At 48.4% G+C, this 22,357-nt stretch overlaps 1 protein-coding gene and 1 long non-coding RNA gene across 2 annotated transcripts in view; both read left to right on the forward strand.

The window, feature by feature from the left end:
- Positions 1–3,408, forward strand: part of BTBD16 (BTB domain containing 16) — a 59,258-nt gene extending 55,850 nt beyond the window's left edge. The window contains exons 17-18 of the mRNA XM_086378082.1: positions 1,583–1,771; positions 3,268–3,408. Coding sequence (XP_086234208.1) covers positions 1,583–1,771; positions 3,268–3,336 — 258 coding nt within the window. The 3' untranslated portion in view covers positions 3,337–3,408. The remainder of the gene's footprint in view (positions 1–1,582; positions 1,772–3,267) is intronic.
- Positions 3,409–14,393: 10,985 nt separating this feature from the next.
- LOC147344461 (uncharacterized) lies at positions 14,394–20,028 on the forward strand. The gene is made up of 2 exons (XR_015155429.1): positions 14,394–15,874; positions 18,840–20,028. It is a non-coding gene; the product is annotated as an uncharacterized LOC147344461 (long non-coding RNA).
- The last annotated feature ends 2,329 nt before the right edge of the window (positions 20,029–22,357 follow it).

A 22,357-nucleotide genomic window follows, 5' to 3' on the forward strand; every position in this document is an offset into this window, starting at 1 on the left:
ACGTTTGTATGGCTTCCACTGCTAAGGCCAGGGTTAAATGCTAGTCCTCTGAAACCACATCTGGGGCTCAATTCATTTTCTTTCTTTTTTTATTTTAAGGATTTTTTATATGGACCATTTTAAAAGTCTTTATTAAATTTGTTACAGTATTGCTTCTGCTTTGGTTTTTTGGCCATGAGGCATGCGGGATCTTAGCTCCCCAACCAGGAATTGAACCCCTATCCCCTGCATTGGAAGGCGAAGTCTTAACCACTGGACTGCCAGGAAAATCTTTCAACTTGCTTTCAACTTGTACATGCTGGGTGATGCCTTACAGGTGGCCCTTCTTTCATGGAGGTAGCGCGTAGTGCTTGTAAAGACAGAGGGAATGGTCTTGTTTAGGGTGGCAAAGCAGAGCTGTGGACAGGACCCTGGAGGAGGCACGAGGGTGAAGGCCTTCACTTCCAAGCTCCTGCTGGACTTTGAGGAGAGGCAGGAGAGCTGGTTTTCAGAGTAGAGACTGAATTCAAACTGCCTGGTGAGCTGCATGATCTTGGTGAGCTCAGGAACCTCCTAAGGTCCACTCTCCAGAACTTTAAGATAGAGAAGGTAATACAACCTACCTCCCTCGGTTGTTGTGAGTATTAAATGTGTTAAATTGTGCAAAAACCTTGGAACAGGCCCCATGATGATGGTGACAACTCTGATGGTGGATCCTTATGCTCCACTTGGGATTGGATTAGAAGTCTCGTAAACTTTAAGCTCCTTGAGAAACCGTATCTTTAATACTACCATATCTCTTTAAAATTTATTTATTCTCAGCTGCACTGAGTCTTCATTGCTGTGAGAGAGCTTTCTCTGGTTGCAGTGTGCGGGCTCCTCTTTGCAAAGTGCGTTGGCTTCTGTGGTTGCTGAGCACGGGTTCTAGGCTTCAGTAGTGGTGGCACATGGGCTTAGTTGCCCCATGGCATGAGGGATTGTCCCAGACCAGGAATCAAACCCTTGTCCCCTTCATTGGCAGGCAGATTCTTAACCACTGGCCCACCAGGGAGGTCCTATCATATCTATTACCACTGCCAATCACAGTATCAAGAAGGTAGGGGTGGTACATTTGGATCATGAATGGATACATGAATGAGAAACCTGGGTTTTCTTCCAGCTTAGCCACACCTCTTTATGTGTCCTTGAGTGGGTCACCTCTCTTCCTTGGGCCAGTCCTTGGTCTTCAGTGACTCAGGCATTTCCGTACATGATGGATTTTACTGGATGGAAGAGATGAATTATTTAACAGTAGTCGAAGAGCTCATATGAATACTATGTCAGTTTCTAAATTCTGGCAAAGCCATGTGAAGACCTTCCAATTCAATACAGATTGACTTCCTGGCATTTTCCTGAATTGTCCAAACCCCAGTCCATCGGCCGTTACTCACGGTGAGGGTTCAAATGCCAACTGACTCAGCAGCAAGTGTGCTCGGGAAATGGGGCCATGGGGAAGTGCTTGCTCCCTGCACACATCAGACAGGAGGGCTTGCCAGGAACCAGGTTTCGCTGACTCTGGGTCCCTGGTTTCAGTCCCACCTAAGGCGGGTCCCCCTTCTTGCAGAGAATAAGGCACACTGACTTGGAATGTGCCTCCACGGTCTATGAGAACACTCCCATCAGCCTAAGAGCCGAGCGCCTGGTGACATACGAGATCAGAGCCCAGACCACGGTGGACGGCAAGTGGCAAGAGTTCAGGACGAACCAGATCACGCAGAAGTTCGGGCTGGCCGAGCCATCCTGCAAAAGCCACGTGCGTGCTCGTCTTTTCTCTTTGATTTCTTTTTTTTGCTCTTTCTCTCCGCACCTTTTTTGGGATCACTGGCTTTACATCTCCAGTGCTCTACGGGAGAAGTTTGTTAGGTTTTTAAAGGATTATCACAGCTTCAAATTACACTAAAGAGAAACCTCCTAGAATGAAATCTGGGCATACTGAAAACTCTTAAGTCAAACCAGACTGCTTGACTTGGGTCACACCAGGTCCTTTCTCCAGCTTCCCTAGTGGCTCCGCAGTAAAGAATCCTGCAGTACAGGAGATACAGGAGGCATGTGTTCAATCCCTGGATCGGGAAGATCCCCTGGAGGAGAGCATAGCAACCCACTCCAGTATTCTTGCTTGGAGAACCCCATGGACAGAGGAGCCTGGTGGGCTACAGTCCATAGGGTCAAAAAGAGTCAGACATGACTGAAGTGGCTGAGCACATATGCACGCAGGTTCTTTTTATAAATATGGAAGGGTACTTTTAGGGGGAAGCAGGATGTTTGGTGGAGGGTATTTGCTGCCAGCACCTCCACTCTTGCCTGGACATCACCTATCACTTCCAGCGAAATCCACAGCCCAGCCCACCTGCCTGTTGCTCATCCGAGAAGAACTGAGGTCATCTGCCTCAGTGGGCTGCCCTGGCATCCAGGTGGATTCAGTACCTGGCTTTGCTCCTGATGACTGCAATCCAGAACCTGCCGGAGAGCCTGTCTGCAGTGCTGGGAGGCTGTGAATCCAAGCCCTCACTGCCCTTCAGGGAATAGGTGTGTGTGTGCACACCAGTCCTGGCTGCAATCAGAATCACCTGGTCCTTTGCAAAGTTCCCAGGTCTGAGTGCCTCCCAGACTTGAACAGATATCCTGTGGGGGTTGTGGGGGGGGCCCAAGTATTAGTATTTTTCAAAGCTTCTCAAGTTATTCTCTATGATGTTAGAAATCAGAATAGCAATTTCCTTGTGCAGGTGGGAGGCAGGAGGAGAAGGGGACGACAGAGGATGAGATGGTTGGGTGGCATCACCGACTCGATAGACATGAGTTTGAGCAAGCTCCGGGAGTTGGTGAGGGACAGGGAAGCCTAGCGTGCCACAGTCCATGGGGTCGCAAAGAGTCAGATACGACTGAGTGACTGAACGGAACTGTGGAGGCGGGAGCAGGGGAAGCTGGAATGTTGACCAGGAGGGAATATGAGAGAGATTTCAGAAGTAACTGAAATGGTCTTTATTATGATCAGGATGGTGACCACATAGGAGTGCTCACCTGGGAAAATCCATTAAGATGTATCCTTAAGTTTGGTGCACTCTCTTGTGTTCAAGTTAGACTTAATTTTTTCAGGTTTGTTTTAAAAACCTTCCCTACATGATTCTTGGTGTGCAGCCAGAGTTGAGAAGCAAGCACCTTACACAGTTGCTAGGCCTTCCTCTTTTCAACCCTTCTAGAGGGTGATTGCATTTATCCTAAAAGTTTCATTTGCTTTGTTTTATCTTTTAGGCCTTGAAAATCCAGACTGTGGGCATCCCTATCTATGCAAGTTTTTCATTTGTCTTCTCATTATCATAACAGTTTTCAGAAGAATTTCTTCCACTGGTCCACATAAGAAGAAATAAAATAACATGAAAGGGACTGCTCAAATACTCAGCTGACTCTCCTTGTTAGCAGTGGTCGCATTAGCCCTTTTGTTCGCTGTCTTGGTCTGTTGGGCTGCTATAACAAACCACCGCAGACTGTGGGGGCGGGGGGCTTATAAACAACAGAACTGGATTACTCACAGTCTGGAGGCTGGAAGTCCAAGGTCAAGATGCCTGCAGATTCCACGTGCTGTCTGGTGAGAACTTGCTTTCTGATTCGTAGACGGCTGTCTTCTCCCCATGTCCTCACATGGTGGAGGGGGTAGGGAGCACTCTGGGGCCTCTTTTAATGAGAGCACTAATCCCATAGGGAGGGCCTTGCCCTCCAGACCTATTCACCTCCCAAAGGCCCCATTTCCTAATGAGATTACCTTGGGAGGTTAGCATTCAACACGTGAATTCTGGGGAGACATGTTCAAACTATAGCACTCCCATTTGTGTTGTTTGAGGATGGAAAGTACCAGAGCCATGAGTCTGTTGCCATCACTGACCCCAAAGCTCCCTGAGTTCAGCTCTAACTTGATTACATTCAGGAGCACTCTGAAGGGAGCACCAGCAGCAACAACATAGTCCAGTGGGGAGCTGCAGGGATTCCCCTTTCGTGACGCATTCTCTGCCTGCTACACAGAACAACATACCTGACCATTGACCATGGCAGAAGAAGAGGTAGGAAGGGACAACAGTAATTATAAGGTATGGAGTGACTTATTGACTGTCCCACCTTTTTAAATGGAACTCTGTGGTTTGGAGAAAACAAGGGAAGAGAGTTTCTCTTCTCACTCTGTGGATTAGTTTTCTATCTCAGTGTAGTCAAGCACCACAAGTTTAGTGGCATAAAACAGAGTGTATTTATTATTATACAGTTGTGGTGACTCAATAGTCCAGGTAGCTTTGCTGCATCACCTGCTCAGGGTCAGGTCTACAATCCAGTGGTGGCTGGGCTGTGTTCTCATCTGAAGACATGAGTGGGGAGAAGCCATGTGCAAGCTCGTGAGGTTGCTGGCAGATTCATTTCCTCGCAGCTGTATGACTGAGGGCCTGACTGCTTACTGGTTATTGGGAAGAAGCCACCCAGGTTCTAGAATCCTCCTGCACTTCCCTGCCACATGGGGCTCTCTAGAGACATTTCAGAGCATGGCTGTTTGTCCTTCAAGGCCAGCAGGAGAGTTTCTCTCACTGTGGTCTGCTAAGACAGAGCCTTGCATAATCTAAGGTTATCTTGGTGATGACCCATCACCTTGACCATGTTCTCTGGGCTACAAGAGAGTCACGTGTTGTACCTATACTCAAGGGGAGAGGCTTATACAAGGGATCACTTTAGAGTGTGTCCATCACAGAGTGTTATCCGGTGTCTTTGGGAACGTGATGGAGCATTGCTGATGCTGTATGGACAACAAGGTGGTAGACAAAACTTAGTCTAATGATCACCTTAGAAGCAGATGGGCTAAAGGAGCCCCCTTCCCAGCAGAGGAGCGATGCCCTGGGCAGAGTGATCTGGCAGGGAGAGAGGTTGGTGGGAGTGTGAGAAGGGGCCTAGTGGAAGACTTGGACAAAGGAACTGGGAGATGGGTCTGTCCTGCAGGCCTGTTCCCCCGCTTGCATCTGGCCAGGTCCAGCCAACAGGAACTGGTGTTGGGAGTTTGGAGAATAGGAGACTGGGAGAAACTTGGGGATTTCTCACCCTCTGGGCTGTGGACAGCATTTTCCAGCAGGAGCTGTGTCTCGTCTATGGCTCCAGCTCACGCTGTCATCCCAGTACCTACCTGGCAGACTCCTGCTGTGGTTTCAGGACCATCAGATAGCCTTGCTCTGCTTCTGGGGACACCACCTGTGTATCCCTCCAGCCCCAGGGCAGTGAAGATTTCCTGCTGGTCTCCAGGTTGCCTCATTCTCCTCTGTTTGCCTTCAGAGGTCTTCCTTCATCTGTGTAATCTGTTCTCTCTATTATATTTATTCTGTTTGAAAACCCTGGAATACTTTATGCTTTTCAGACTGTCCCTGATATGAAGTGTTTTGATAAACTGATAGGTGTGACCCAGTGGGGTAGCCTGTTGGAAAACATGGCTTCAATTATTCCTCCCACCCCTGCAGGGCTGGGACAAGGCCAGGCAAGTGAGGCAGTCTCCTTGTGTCAAAATATACCATCTTTCAAATAGGAACTTGGTGAATTATCATAAAAACTCAAAACCAATGCTAAAAAGCTATGATGTAGGTTGATGAATCACCGCAGGTGAACACACCCCCATCCCAGCCACCTGATCAAAACCAGAGCACGATCAGCACCCCAGGTGCCCCCCCCCAACTTGAACCCTTTCCCAGGCACTGCTGGTCCTCGAAGGTAAACACCATCCCAACTCTCACATTCATTATGTCGGCTGTTTAGTTTGAATATTTAATGAACCAGATTGTGCAGCGTGCCCTCTTACATGCCTGCATCCTTTTGTTCAATGTTATGTTTAAGAGACATCTGAGTCTTCATAGGGAGCTGCAGTTTATTTTCAAATAAGCAAGATCATTTCCTTTTTATACCTGAAATGCTACTTCTGTATAATAATATAGGCTTGTCTGAAAAAAATGAGAAAATTCAAAGAATAAAATCCAGTGGGACTCCCATCATTCAGACATTTGGCAGGTGACCTTCCTGAATTATTTTTGATGTACTTAGAGTTTTCTTCCCATTCAAAATGGGATTATGCAATGAGTTCTTCCTTAGAACCTGATGGTTCTTAAATAGGATGGGTTGTTGTTTTTTTTTTCACAGAGAAGCACAGCCTTGGGAGAAGAAACAACGATAAATTTGCCTTGCCTCCAAAATAATTGTGCCAAGTCAGAAAAGTCGCTTGTCACTTCCTGTCTCTGAATGGTGCTTCCTTGTCTATAAAAGGGGGATAAGGCAGCCCCTCCGTCTCCCATCTCTCCAGGTGCTGTAAGCCCTGCAGCCACTCCTGCATGTAACAGCTCCCGCTGGAGCAGCCTCCCAGGCAGACGAGGGGATGGGGATCGACATCACTGGGTCTGGAGACAGAGCAGCCTGGTGGCATTTTTACCATGGTCCAGGGGGTAACAGGGAAGATAAGAACTAAAAGCTTCTGAAAAGCAAGTCTGCAGATGTCCAAGAGGGAAGACGCTGTGAGGAAGTGCTGCTGAGACATGAACGATTGCCCACTTGCTGAGGGAAACCCCTGTCCTGGCTCAGCTGTTTGGAATACGCAATGTCAGTTTTCCCAGAGTGCGCAGGACTGGGAATAACTTGCAGAACGTCAGTTCCCAAAAAGGCCCCTGTAGGGTGACTAGTTGAACTGTGAGACTCCAACAGCCAGGGATGTGGGAGAAAGATATCCTCGCAAAGGATGGGGAAGGGTCTAAAGGGCTGATGCTTTATCCTTTGCCTCCAGGAACAGCAGTTGGAGACACTCAAAACGGACCTAGGGCGTCAGGGACAGGGGATGATGTCATTTCCATATGGGGTGGGGAGGGTCAGGCCCAGAGTGACAGTTCTGGTTCGAAGAAGCTACACTTGGGCTTCCCTGGTGGCTCAGCGGTAAATAATTTACCTGCCAGAGCAGAGACACGGGTTTGTTCCCTGGTCTGGGAAGATGCTGCGGAACAACTAGGCGCTTGTCAGAACTACTGAGCCTTAATCTAGAGTCCCGGAGCCACAGCTACTGAGCCCTCGGGCCCAGTAAGAGAAGCTTTCACAATGAGAAGCTCATACATCACAACTACAGAAAAGCCTATGCAGCAGTGAAGACCCAGAACAGCCAATAAATAAAATTACAAAGATGCTACACTCGACACCCTCCCTGAATCCTCCCAACTCCCCGTAAGGTAGGTATATTTTCCACCTCGGGGAGAATGGCAGCTGAGCCTCAGCGAGTTCAAAATTTGTGCATCCCAGTTTCCTCGGACTGGCAGAGCTGGGGGAGGCCCCTCAGGTCTGGCCAGAGAGCCCACCTGTTTCCACTTCCCTCCACAGCCCAGTGAGAAGAGGTGAAAGTTTAGTGCTGTGTGCTAAGTCGCTTCAGTCGTGTCCAACTCTTTGCGGCCCTATGGACCATAACCCACCAGGCTCCTCTGTCCATAGGATTCTCCAGGCAAGAATCCTGCAGTGGGTTACCATGCCCCTCTCCAGGGGGTCTTCCCAACCCAAGGACTGAACCCTTGTCTCTTACGTCTCCTGCACTGGCAGGCAGGTTCTTTACCATTAGCAGCACCTGGGAAGACCCAGAAGTTTTAAGGTGTTTCATTGAAGTATTTCTTGAACACCTAATATTCACCCCAACAGGGCTATTCATTGGCAAGAACCTGCATTTTTATCTCCTGGGCTGCTGGGAGGTCTTGATGCAGGAGGTCTGGGGTCACACCCAGAAACAACTCTGATCTGAATATGTCAGTTCCCCAGCAGGGTTCCCCACTGAACCCCACACACCCAACTGTCTTCCTCCACCAGTGAAAAAAATTCAACAACAGCAACAAACCTGTGAATCTATTTCACCACATTGGCCAATTTTATTTTTAAAACTAAATTTCCTGTAATGTGAAATAGAGAAAATTAATGAGGCACTCCCCTATGGGTTGAGCATGGTAGCTCAGCTGGTACAGAATCCACTAGCAATTCAGGAGACCCCGGTTCGATTCCTGGGTCAGGAAGATCCGCTTGAGAAGGGATAGGCTACCCCATCCAGTATTCTTGGGCTTCCCTTGTGGCTCAGCTGGTAAAGAATCTGCCTGCAGGGCGGGAGACTTGGGTTTTTCCCTGGATTGGGAAGATCCCCTGGAGAACGGAATCTTCAGTATTCTGGCCTGGGGAATTCCATGGGTTGTATAGTCCATGGGGTCGCAAAGAGTCAAGACCGGACTGAGCGACTTTCACTTCCACTTCTATGGGTGGACAATTTATTGTGATGCAGAGTCCACCCCTTTCCACTAGGGGGCGAGGTCTGCCTCAAAAGTGGGAACCAGAGTTTCAGTGGCAGAAATTTGCAACCTAAAAACCCATCTTGCAGGTTCTCCTTGCTTAAGTGGTTCAAAGGGAACCTTTTACATCCCAGGTGAAGCTCTGGGCATGCAAACATCAGCAGTGTTCACATCACAAAATCTCTGGACCTGGGAAGTAGCAATCGAGACAAAAAATTCTTCAGATGATCTTACACGTGAGAACTTCTTAGACTGGAATTTAAGAAACCCATAGTCACAATGCCAAAAGCAGTGACCGCGAGTGTTGGTCAACATAACATGTTAAATGCCACATCCATGACCTTCTCTATATGTTCTTATCCCGTCACCCACCATCTGGCTCACCTCCCCAAACCTTCCCCCAACAGAGATAGCCTAGGATTCACTCTGTGCATAGCAACTCTTTTGGGTCCTGAAGTAGCAAGACAAGGGTTTGAGTCCTAGCTCTGCCCCCTTACTAGCTGTGTTGCTTTAGATAAGTCACCTAACTTCTTGAACCTCAGAGTCTAATCTGAATTGGGCCATAAGACCTGTGGTATTAAATAAGTTGATGTGATTGGTAAAGCACCCAACACAGAGGGAGCTTGATACAATTTATCTCTGTTCCTCCTTAATGTTTGGAGTCATTCAGTATTTACTGCAACCCACCCCAGTATTCTTGCCTGGAGAAGCCCAATGGACAGAGGAGTCTGGCGGGCTGCAATCCATGCGGTTGCAAAGAGTCGGACACGACTGAGCGACTAAGCACAGCACAGTATTTATTAGGTCAAGATGGATGCTCCGTGATATTGGTCAAGTAATTTCCTCCTCTGGGCGTTTCCCATTATGCAAAATGAAAAAGTCGAGACACGTACTCTTGGTAGACCTTCCCAGTTACAATCATTCACTGAGTCCTCTGATTCCATGAGAGGAGAAGCATGGAAGTGAATGGCTGTACCTATGACCAGGAAAAAGAGGACCCGGGGAAGAAATGAACTGTCTTTTCCCATGAGCTCATCAGGATGCGAGTGAATTAGAAAGAGCAGAGGCTTTTTTCCCTCTTTTTTCTTTTGAGAGTTTTACATCCTGGAGACGAGCGTATCAGACGAGAGAGGAAATTTTTGCTTGTAAGCTTGGGATGAGAAGGGGGCATGCTGGGGCCTGTAGAGCTGCTGGTGGGGAAGGGTGGGCTCCCCAGGAACTGGGTGGGAGAAGTCCCAGCCCCATGTGCACACAAGGGGATGGCCTGGGATGTGTGGGAGTCTGGCCCACAAGCTCTGAGGCCTTGAGACCTGGGAGGCAGGCAGGACGGACTCTCCTGGAGGAGACAGGAGAGAACCCTCTGCAGGGAAACCTCTGGGGCAGGGCTGTCCAACAAAACTTTCTGCAGTGATGGACAGGCCCTATATCCACCCTGGCCTACATGGTAGCCACTAGCCTCGTGTAGCCACTACACTGAAACGAGGCTAGTGTGACCGAGAAATTGAGTTAAGTTTATTTCATCTTAATGTAGTTGAATTTAAATAGCCATAAGTTCAAGTAGAAGGAACAGGATTGGGTCCTTCCAGTTTCTAGAGATCCCCCTCCCCTGAGAGCACTGAGCATTTTGGTCTCTCCCCAGGTCCTGAAGGAGGGAGCGGCAGTGGCCAGCCGTGCCTGAGGCTCACCCTTTGGCCAACCCAAACATTTGCCTGGTCTGCGGGCCGCCTCCTCAGGGGCAGGGAGAAGCATGTTGGGGGAGAGGAGGCTTCTGATGTCCAGGAACCGGACTCAGCTCTTGTGTCGAAGGTTCCAGTGATACCCCAGTTTTACCTGCACTGACAATTATTTAAATTTCATTCAAAGTGAAATAAAACCAACAACTTAATTTCTCAGTGGCACTGGCCACATTTTAAGTGTTCAGTGGCCATATTTGGCGGGTGGTTACCATATTGGACTTCCCTGGTGGCTCAGATGGTAGAGAATCTGCCTGTAACGCAGGAGACCTGGGTTCATTCCCTGGGTGGGGAAGATCTCCTGGAGAAGGGAATGGCTACCCACTCCAGTATTCTTGCTGAGATAATCCCATGTACAGAGGAACTTGGCGGGCTATAGTCCATAGGGTTGCAAAGAATCAAACACGAATGAGCGACTAACACTTTACCATGTTGGACAGGGTGGAATAGGATGAAAGGCTCCCAGGGCTCTACTTGGTGACTCTGAATGAGTCATGTACCTTTTGTGCTTTCAACCCTGACTCATTCGTTCATGCCAAGAGTTCCCGTGGGCGGCCACTGTGGACCGGGCATGGGTCAGGGCTTCAAAGGGAACAACACAGTCTCCACCGTCATGGAGCCCACAGTGTGGGGAGAGATGGGTGTTGATGGAATCCTTGCACTGACTGATGCCTCAGTGCCCTGGAGAGAGGAAGCCCACTTCTTTGAACGCTTAAAGCAAAGAAGCTGACCTAGGTCCCAGGAGGGTGTGCACGGCCCAGCGAGAGCCCTCCACACGGAAGTAACACCTGGGCTGAGACTTGAGTAGGAGTGGAATTAAAATGGGTTAGGGTGGAAAAATCGGAACCCTCATATGCTGCTGCTGGTGGTGAAATGATGATGATGAAAATGAATGTGAAATGGTGCAGCCACTTTGGGAAACAGTCTGGCAGTTCCTCAAATGATTAAACATAGAGGTGCCATATGATCCAGCAATCCCACCAAGTATATACCCAAAAGACACGAAAACATATGTCCACACAGAAACTTGTGCACAAGTGTTCATTATTCATTTCATTTCATTTATCCCTGCTGTTTGATCATATTTCCTCTTTTATAAATGTATTTTCTTTGTGGAAAACACAGGAAAATATTTTAAAATAAAAAAAATCATCTGTATTCCTACCTTTTAAAAATGTTCATTATTCATAGTAGCCAAAAGATGAAAAAAACCCAAATGTCTATTAGCTGATAAACAGATAAACAAATTTAGTAGAGCCATTGTTGTTCAGTTGCTAAGTCATGTCTGACTCTCCGACCCCATGGATTGCATCTAGCCAGGTTCCTCTGTCCCTCGCTGTCTCCTGGATTTGCTCAAATTCATGTTCACTGAGTTGGTGATGCCTTCAATGGAATATTGTTCAGCTGTAGATAGGAATGAAGTACCTACTAATACATGCTATAAGGTGAATGAACCTTGACAACATGATGTTAAGTGAAAGAAGCCAGCCACACACGCAAAAAGCTCTATATGGTTCCTTGCATGTGAAATACCAGAACAGGAAAATAGACACAGAGTAGTGTAGTGGTTGCTTAGAGCTGGAGGAAGGACAAGGCTGGAGAGAGAAGAGGGGTAACAGCTAAAAGGTACAGGGTTTCTGTTTGAGATGATGAAAATGTTCTGAAATTGATAGTGATGGTTGCTAAACTGTAAATATACTACAGATCATTGCTGGACATTTCAATGGGTGAATTGTATGATACATGAATTATATCTCAGTGAAGCTGTTTCTTTAAAAAAGGAAAAGTTGGGGGCTCAGGAAATTCAGTCCAGACAAGTACATGGGCAGAGGAGCCAGCTTCATTGGAGGACAAGGAAGAAGGCCAAGTGGCCAGAGCCAGGGCAGCAGGCAGAAGTGGCTGGAGCTGTGATGGGCTGGACATCAGAGGGATTTGCAAATGAAACGTGTGCCTTGAAAGATCATTCTGAATGATATATGGCACAGAGGTGGAGACTGGGGTGGCGCAGACTGGAAAGGAAGCTTAACACTTAAGAGCATTTTGTGATGGTCTGGGGAGAGTGGAAGGGCTTGGGCAGGAGTGACAGACAGACAGACGAGGAGAGACAGAGCTCAGCCCCTGCTCTGCCCAAAGGGAATGACCATCCCTTCACCGCCCTGCACGGATGCTGGCTGTGCTGTCGTGTCCCCGGGTGACCACCCCAGGGTATGACCGTGGCCACTCAGGAGACAGGAACCTCCACTGCTGTCACATACTGTGTGCATTCTTCCAGAAGTGCTTGCCCCAGTTTGTTTAAAAATAAATATTCCCAAAGGACGCTGGCTGGTGGCAGTGTCAATCGGTACTGCCTTTCTGAGGGTAATATGAAACATTTTAGAAAATGTCTTAGGATGTAAATTACTATGGTGATGGTTTAGTCGCTAAGTTGTGTCTGACTCTTGCAACTCCATGGACTGTGGCCCGCCGGGCTCCTCCTCTGTCCATGGGATTTTCCAGGCAAGAATACTGGAGTGAGTTGCCATTTCCTTCTCCAGGGGATCATCCTGACCCAGGGATCAAACCTGTGTTGGCTGCATCGCAGGCCAGTTCTTTACCATTGAGATTACAAGAAGGTCCTCAGTGAACCCCACCTCCCTGTGTCTGTGCCTCTTGGCCTTGCTTCTCCACTCATCGAGAGACAGAGTCTCTTTCTCACCCTCCTGAATATGGGTTGGCCCTGGGCCTTGCTTTGGCCAAAGAATGTGACCGAAGTAACATCGTGTGAGTTCAGGAGTTGGGACCACAGGGGCTTGCAGCCTCCACCCTGGTCCTCTGGGAGCCCTGGGACCAAATTGTGCAGCAGTCCAGGCTAGCCTACTGGAGGCTGAGAGGCCACATGAAGAACTGAGGTGTCATCCAACTGTCAGCTCCAATTGCCAGACCTGTGAATAAGGCCATCTGGAACCTTCCAGCCCATTGCACCCTCCGGGGGATTACGGTTGTGTGAATGACCCCAGAAGGGTATTCCCCTGAGAACGATTTCTCTAAGTAACCCTCAGAATCATGGAAGTGACAAGAAAGAAAGTGAAGTCGCTCAGCCGTGTTTGAGTCTTTGCAACCCCATGGACTGACAGCCTACCAGGTTCCTCCATCCATAGAATTTTCCAGGCAAGAGTACTAGAGTGAGTTGCCATTTCCTTCTCCAGGGGACCTTCCTGACCCAGGGATCGAACCCAGGTCTCCTGCATTGCAGGCAGATGCTTTACCTTCTGAGCCACCAGGAAAGCCCTATTTCTCAGAATCATGAGAAATAGTTAATTGCTGTTTTAAGCTACTATGTTTTGGGGTGGCTTATCACCCAGAAATAATAGAGTACTGAAAAAGTAGCCTTTTGATTAAACAAATCCACATTAGGCATTTATATTGATGAAAATGAAATCCAGAAAAGAGCCAATGACTTAGCTACCAGTTCCTTGCAGCATTGTTTACAGTGCAACACATCAGCATGATCTTCGCTGTCCAACAGTAGGAATTAGAATACTGTTCACCATGCAATCATCGAAAATTATTGTTGAAGTGATCTAGTGGCAAGATTTCCAGGTATACTATTAATTGGAAAACCAGAACAAATTCTAAAAACCTATGTGATCTCATTCAAGTATGCATATTTTAAATACACCTTTATATAAAGTTGGGCTTCTCTGATACTTCAGTTGGTAAAGAATCCAGCTGCAATGCAGGAGACCCCAGTTCAATTTCTGGGTCGGGAAGATCCGCTGGAGAACGGATAGGCTACCCACTCTAGTATTCTTGGGCTTCCCTTGTGGCTCAGCTGGTAAAGAATCCGCCTCCAATATGGGATACCTGGGTTCGATCCCTGGGTTGGGAAGATCCCCTGGAAAAGGAGAAGGCTACCCACTCCAGTATTCTGGCCTGGAGAATTCCATGGGCTATACGGCCATGGGGTCACAAAGAGTCAGATACAACTGAGCGACTTTCAGTTTCACTTTATATGAAGTTGGTGGGTCCAAGGGCAAATTGTAAAATTGCTCTGTAATGTGGATGGGACACTTTCTTTCCACCAGCAGTGAGCCTTCCTGCTTCTCTAGGTCCCAGTCACTTCCCACCAGCCACATTTGAGAGGCAGGTCAATCCATTCTTGGAGCTGTTGCAACTTGAAGCAAAGATAGCTTCAACTTTTATTTCACTGAACAGAATTTCCTGGTTTCTCGGCCACCCGAAGCTATCTTCCCCTGACCCATTTCTCACCCTAAAAAAGGGGCCCGATTGACTCCTGGACCCCCTTAAGGACAGACCTTTCGAGCCCAGCATCACACAAAACCAACCAGGAAGCCGGACTCCTGGGCGTGGGGTGGGAGGGCAGCCGGCAGCAGGGGAGCTGTCATGTGTCGACCCAGAGCCGCAGAAAGGGCTCAGCGAGTCTCGAACACAGTGATTAACTCCTCTTTGTCTCCGCATCACTGAGCAGCCCGGCCAACTGCCTGGCTTCCCCGGCAAGCTCTGCGTGAGTCACGCTGTCTTACTGTGGCTAAGCATGTTTCCCGGCAGGCAGGTGCGGCTGCTCCTTTATGTGCCCTTGAGATACCCAGGGAGTGAATAACGCTTTCTGTCCCCCTCTAACACCAGCTAAATATCGAATCTGTAATGCCTTCCTTAACACAACATAACGTTGCCCCCAGAGTCTTTTTTTTTTCTGCTGGTTTCAGCACCCAAGAGATGAGTCTCCATTTCCTCCCCTCTTCTCCTGGCTGTTGAATCAAGGCTGAAGGTCCCTGGGGTCTGGGGCATTTCCTTAAGTAACAGGAAGCTTACTAACTCATGGGTTAACTGAGAAAATCATTTACCAAACCACATGTGAGCGTGCGTGTGAGCAACCCTTGAACTGCTGTGAAGACCGGAGACCCAGCGTGGCTTGCCGAGCTCCTTCTTCGAATGTGGGTCACTCCTCCAACTAGGACAGGCTGCAGGTGTTCCCTTTGTGCTCAGACAGACACTCAAATCTTAACCCCCGAGAAAAGAAGGAGGGCCAAAGGCCAGCCCGGGCACGTTGAAGAGCAGAAATCTCAGAAGGAAAACACCAAAGACCTCTTTGATGATGCAAGTGCCTTGTTCGCCTCTTAAATGACTATGTAACCTGTTAAATTCAGTTAGGATCACACAGACCTGGAGTCCACTTCCCCTTTCCTTCAACCTTCTAGCTGTGTGACTTTCAGAAAATCAAGTAACCTTCCTGAGCCTCAGTGTTTCAGCCTCCCAGAGCCACCGTGAAGATGAGATGCTGTGATGGATGGGGGTGTGTGGCAGGCAGAATACTGGAAATCAGATATCCATGTCCTGATCCACAGAGCCTCTGAATGTTACCCGACACGGCAAAGGGGAATTTGCAGGAGTGATTACATTAAGGATTTTGAGATGGGGAGATTATTCTCGATTATCCAGATGGGCCTGAGGCAGGCATCAGGGTCTTATAAGAGGAGGCGGGGCAGCAGATTTGAAAGGTGGAAAGTGAGGAGACAGTAGAAGCAGACACTGGAGTGATGTGGCCACAAGCCAGGGAATGCTAGCAGACTCTGGAAGCCAGAGGCGGTGAGGATTAGCTTCTTCCCTAGAGGCCTCAGGAAGAACCAGCCTTGCCGACACCTTGACTTTATCCCAGTGACGCTGGCCGCCACACCTGTAGGGGAGTATACATGGATGTGGTTTTGGGTCACTGAGATCGTGGTAATTCATCATAGCGGCCACAGGAAATGGATACAGGATGTTGTGAAGATAGACAATCCTCCACAAGGAGAAGGATTTGCTGTAACGTCGTCAGAGCAGGTGAGGCCAAAGGCAGTGGGTGTGCCTGATAAGCCGGCAAGGAGGCTGACCACAGGTGTCTCTTTGCATGAGCTTATTCCCCCGAGGGAAGGTGCCCCCGAGGCGAGCAGCTGTGTGGCTGGAGCACAGCTTCGCCCAGACCCTGCCTGGTCACCAGCTTTGGCGCCAGGGCAGTGGGGAGAGGCTCTGGACAGAGCCTCATGGGGACAAGCTGTCCTGCTCTGGGGCCCAGTGACAAGGCAGGACACAGAGAGCGTAGGCAGCATTTGTCCCATTTCTAGACACACCACAGCCTGGCTAAGGCCCAGGAGACATGGCCGGGCATGTCCTGGCACCCTGAAGCCTGCGTCTCAAGACCGCTGGCTGACCTCAGCCTTGGCCTGGTCACTGTCCAGGTGACAGTGGAGAAACAGCCCCCTTGGAGCCTTGCATGCAGCAGCATGCGTGCGTGCTCAGTCGCTTCAGTGGTGTCCATCTCTTTGCAACCCTGTGGACCATAGCCCACCGGGCTCCTCTGTCCATGGGGATTCTCCAGGCAAGAATACTGGAGCGGGTTGCCTTGCCCTCACAGGCATCACTGGGCTTCCCTGGTAGCTCAGCTGGTAAAGAATCCACCTGCAATGCTGGAGACACCAGTTCAATTCCTAGGTCAGGAAGTTACCATGAAGAAGGGATAGGCTACCCACTCCAGGATTCTGGGGCTTCCCTCGTGACTCAGACAGTAAAAGAATCCACCTGCAATGCGGGAGACCTGGGTTCGATCCCTGGATTGGAAAGACCCCTTGGAGGAGGGCATGGCAACCCACTCCAGTATTCTTGCCTGGAGAATCCCCATGGACAGAGGAGCCTGGCGGGCTACAGTCCCGGGGGGGGGGGGTTGCAAAGAGTCGGACACGACTGAGCAACTAAGTATAGCACAGCACAGCACAGGCGGCACTAAGAGATTGGAGCTAAAGACACAAAGTTCCCCTGAAACTTCCTCAAAGAAGTCATGCAGTGAGCACTCGGGGAGGCGAACTCAAGCTATTGGAATGTGGACACTCTGTGATGGTGTCACTGGTGAAGCCTTGGCCACTATCTGGCCTTCCTGTCACTAGTCAGATTTTCCCTCCGGGACATCTGCTCCCTGAAGGTCCACTGACCCGGTTCACAGCCACCACTCCACTCCCTGCACAGATGTGACCACACCTAACATTTCATAATGTAGCTTATTCCCTGATACTCACGTATGACTCTCTGAGAGTTCCTCCTCCTCTTGGACACTCTTTTTCTGGGTCCATCCAGACAGCCATCAACCCCAGCGACCCAGCAAGATGCTGGGTGTCACAAGACTTCTCAAGCACAGGTGTCTTAGAGAGTTTTGTTAACCCATCAGCACTGAAGCTGATGGCAAGGGTGCCCTGCCCACTGGGGGTAGCCCTAGGATTGGGGTCTCTTCTGCTCAATTAGTCAGTCAACAAACCCCAAGTGGGTGGCCTGTCCTTATGAGCAGATGCTCACCTGCCCAGCTATGCTCCTCAGCTACCAGCCTGGTCAAGCAGCCTCTTTTCCCTCCTGATCTGCAATTCCCACTTCTCCTCATGCTTCCCCACCCCGCAGCCCACAGCCCACAGAACAGACCCAACAACCCAATCAGGCTACAAATTAGATCAAATTGTCATTCCATTGTTTTAAAACCCTCTGTGCATGCTAAGTCACTTGAGTTGTGTCCAACTCTTTGTGACCCTATGAACTATAGCCCTCCAGGCTCCTCTGTCCATGGGATTCTCCCGGCAAGAAATACTGGAGTGGGTTGCCATGCCCTTCTCCAGGGGACCAACCTGGATCTCTTACATCTCCTGCATTGGCAGGCAGGTTCTTTACCACTAGCGCCACCTGGGAAGCCCACTTAAAACCCTCTCTGCTAAGTTGTTTCAGTCGTGTCCGACTCTTTGTGACCCTGTGGCTTGTAGCCCGCTAGACTCTTTTGTCCATGGGATTCTCCGGGCAAGGAACACTGGAGTGAGTTGCCATGCCCTGCTCCAGGGGATCTTCCCGATTCAGGGATCGAACTCTCTTTAAGTCTCCTGCATTGGCAGGTGGGTTCTTTACCACTAGCACCACCTGGGAAACCCACTTAAAACCCTTTACTGCCTTTCAAATAGGACTTGGAAAATACATTTCACAAATAAAAACACAGAATGCCAGTTAAATTTGAATTCCAGGTAACACATGAATGATTTTTTAGTATAAAACTTATTTGAAATTCAGATTTAACTGGGTGCCCTCTATTTTATCCGGCAACCCTAGCTGAATATTGATGGATGCCATTTCAATTCCTTACCTTGGCACAGGGATCCTGCAGGGCCCACCTTCCCCTGCCCCCCCACCCCCGGTGGATTCACCTTAACCCTTTACCTGCTCCCCATACCTCCCACCACTCTGAGCTTCTTCCTGCTGCTTGAGCATTGAGTCCTTCCCCGCTCTGAGCCCTTGGGCTTTCTGTCCTCTCCCTGGAACATTCCTCCCTGGATCCTCATACTGCTGGCCTCTAGGTCCCAGGTCTCATCTCCTGGTCACCCCCTAGGGTGGCTGCCCTGAAGCCTTCTAGGCTCTCCCTGCCCCATCTCTCTCTCCTGTTTTCTTCCTGCTGCTCATCTAAATCCACTGCTCACTGGGCTGGAAAATCTCAGGAACCAGCCAAGTGGAAAAGGCACAGGAAGCCAGTGAACTGATTTTCCATCGGGATAGCCTGAGCTGGGGTCAGTGAAAGCTCTGGAAGCGTTGTCCTGGTTCTCCTGCCACATTACAGCTTACTCTTCCCTGTGGGGCTGGAGAGATGGGGCGGGAGAGGGACGTGTGTCTCTTTCAGGGTCTTTCTCTCCCCACCTCCTCCTTGGCCATGTTTTGTAACATCATCGCCCACGGCATCTCTCTGTCTTTGTCACTGCCTTGCCTTCTTTATTCTCTAACTTGGCTCCCCTAGTCACACATTAAGGAAGGCTTTCCCTGGTGGCGCTGTGGATAAGAATCCGGCGACCAACACAGGGGACATGGGTTCAATCCCCAGTCCAGGAAGATTCCACGTGCCACAGAGCAACTGAGCCCGCTTGCCACAACCACTGAAGTCTTCATGCTCTAGGACCCGAGAACCACAATTACTGAGCCCCTGTGCCACAGCCACTGAAGGCTGAGAGCCTAGAGCCCGTGATCTGCAACAAGAGAAGTCACTGCAGTGAGAAGAAGCTAGAGCGCCAGAAGTAGAGAGTAGCCCCCGCTCCCTGCCCGCATGCAGCAAAGAAGACCCAGCACAGCCAAAATTATATAAATACAGCAGTGTGTATATGTCAAAAAATAAACTAATTTAAAAAAAAAGAAAAGAAAACTCTGGAAGGTTTCTCCTGGTCAATGGGTATCCACACAGATCTCACAAAAGGTTCTTAGTGTCACTGTGAGTTTTCCTCTGAAAGCCTTTTTCAGAACTGGGCATCCTGAGTGATTCTAGAATTTCAAAATCTGTGGAGGGGAGCAAGCTGGAGAATCCTTTTGTTCACGCAAGTTCAGCTCCTCTGGAAATTGGGAGCCAGCCCTCAAAAATCTCAGATGTTCTTGATGTGAGCCTCTCGGAGACCTTCAGAGGCGATCCCTGGCTGAGGACTTGCCAACCTCAAGGGTAACCTCTGTGCCTTGAAACTGTGAAGTTAGAGCAAGAAGCCGGTGACACAAATAGCCTTGCAACCTGAGTGTGCACGCATCAGGATCGCTTGGAAGGCTGCTGATGCAGACTGCTGAGCACCCCCCGCCCAGGGAGACTCAAAGTATCCGCGCTGAGACTGGACAATTTGCATTTCTTCGTTTGTTTGCTGAAATGTGACCCATTCTTGTGGGATGATGCCAACACTGGATGCAGGACTATTTTAAAGTCATTTGGACCTAATCTCACTTTCACAGATTCTGCTCCTTATTACATCAAATATATTAAAACTTAGCCCATTACTCATCAAAGCAAGTCTATTTTGCTACAAATTTTACAAGGACTTTTATAAATTTGCTTTTAATAAATATTTACTGTGTTTATAAATAAGTCATTAATAATAATATAATTTATAATAAATGATTTGTTTACTGTAATTCATAAATATATAAATAATTTGTTTAATAAATAATTTACTGTAGACTGTCTATATGATTTCTTAACAGTCATATATGTTTGGGAACTTCTTGTGAAGTAAAAGAAATCTAATCTCTGTTATTAAACATTAAGACATTCAAACACGCGATTGAGAAACTCAACAATTAAGGAAGTTGACAAAATGTTATATTACAGGTGGACATATAATTCAATGTTTATTAATTTCAATATGGTCATTTTTAATTTTGAAGCTAATAGATTCTTCTCTTCTGGTTGTAAACACTTTCAAAGGCTCATGGGGTCCAGGTGGTGTCTTTTTAATGCCTAAAGTTTAAAATATTCTGCCACATAGGCTCTTGGGATGCTCTTGGCACAAACAGCACAGCCTGGGCACCTCTCCTGAGAACACTGGTGTGGTTCATTCCTTTACCTCCTTCAAGTGTGTACACAAGTATCACCTTCTCTTTGAGACCAAGCCTTACCGCACCTGCCCCTTCTTGGCATCCCTAATCCTCTTCACTTGGCTTGACTATTTCACCTTCCGTGTACCATATAATCTACTCATTCTTTTTGTTTATCTGTCCCCCTCTCCTCGTGCCCACTTACCACATCCAGCCAGAACTGGAGAACCAGAGAGCTAGAATGGGAATCTTTGTATTTTTCACTGGTGTATCCCAAGTACCTAGGATGCTGCTGCTGCTGCTGCTAAGTCACTTCAGTCGTGTCCAACTCTGTGCGACCCCATAGATGGCAGCCCACCAGGCTCCTCCTTCCCTGGGATTCTCCAGGCAAGAATACTGGAGTGGATTGCCATTTCCTTCTCCAATGCATGAAAGTGAAAGTGAAATCCCTCAGTCGTGTCTGACTCCTAGTGACCGCATGGACTGCCCCTTACCAGGCTCCTCTGTCCATGGGATTTTCCAGGCAAGAGTACTGGAGTGGGTTGCCATTGCCTTCTCCCAGTACTTAGGATAGTTGTTGTTATTTAATTGCTCAGTTGCGTTTGACTCTCTGTGACCCCATGAACTGTAGCCTCCAGGCTCCTCTGTCCATAGTATTTCCCAGGCAAGAATACTGGAGTGGGTTGCCATTTCCTTCTCCAGGGGATCTTCCCAACCCAGGAATCGAACTAGCATCCCCTGCATTGGCAGGCAGACTTTTTATCAACTGTGCCACCTGGAAAGCCCTGTGGGGAGGGAGTAGCCAAATCATAAGGGATAACGAATAAAGGGATGAAAGGGATAAAGGGATAAAAAGATAAAAGATAGAGTGATATAGTGACAGATTTCTTCCTCTTGGGCTCTAAAATCACTGTAGATTGTGACTGTAGCCATGAAATCAGAAGGCAGTTGCTTCTTGGCAGGAAAGTGATGACAAACTTAGTTTGTTGAAAATCAGAGACATTACTCTGCCGACAAAGGTCTGTATAGTCAAGGCTATGGCCTTCCCAGTGGTCACGTATTGTGAGAGCTGTACTGTAAAGAAGGCAGAGCACCAAAGAATTGATGCCTTTGAACTGTGGTGCTAGAGAAGACTCCTGAAAGTCCTCTGGACAGCAAGATCAAACCAGTCAATCTTAAGGGAAATCGACCCTGAATACATGTTGGAAGAATTGATGCTGAAGCCAAAGCTCCAGTATTTTGGTCATCTGATGCAAAACAGCCGACTCATTGGAAAAGACCCTAATGCTGGGAAAGATTGAGGGCAGAAAGAGAAGAGGGCATCAAAGGATGAGATGGCTGGATGGCATCACTGAAGCAATGGACATGAACTTGGGCAAACATTGGAGATGGTGAGGGACAGGGAGGCCTGGCGTGCTGCAGTCCTTGGGGTCACAAAGTGTTGGACACAACTGGGCAACTGAAAGCAACAAATAGCGACAACAAAATAAAGATAACGCTGCCTTCGTATTAGAATAATAGCAATAACTAAGATTCATTGAGTTTACTGTGACAGACCCCTCACACACATCATTTCATTTAATCTTTAAATAACCCTGCAAAGTTCCAGATAACATCTGTATCTGCCCTTGACAAATAAGTCAAGGAGACAGGCACAGAGAGGTTAAGGAGCAGTTTCTAAGCCACACAGCCAAGCACCAGCAGAGCCAAGACTTGAGCCCAGGACCGTCAGACTCGAGAACTCTCACCCACTTCCCTGCTGGGAAAAAAAGACCCACCTCTTGTTATCCAGCTGAAGATTGTTTGAGGCTGGCTTTGAATAAGGCAAGAGATACTCTAAGAATGGTCTGAAGCTGTGAAAGTTCAATGGCTTAGTCATGATGGATGAAATTAATTTAAAAAAAACTACACCCCACGAACATCGTTTAAATTCATCTTGGCTAAAATTTACTCCATCATTATGAAAGGAAA

Source organism: Bos grunniens, chromosome 26, assembly GCF_055505025.1.
Source record: "Bos grunniens cultivar Pamir isolate PY7600 chromosome 26, Bosgru_T2T1.0, whole genome shotgun sequence".
Classification (NCBI taxonomy): Eukaryota; Metazoa; Chordata; class Mammalia; order Artiodactyla; family Bovidae; genus Bos; species Bos grunniens.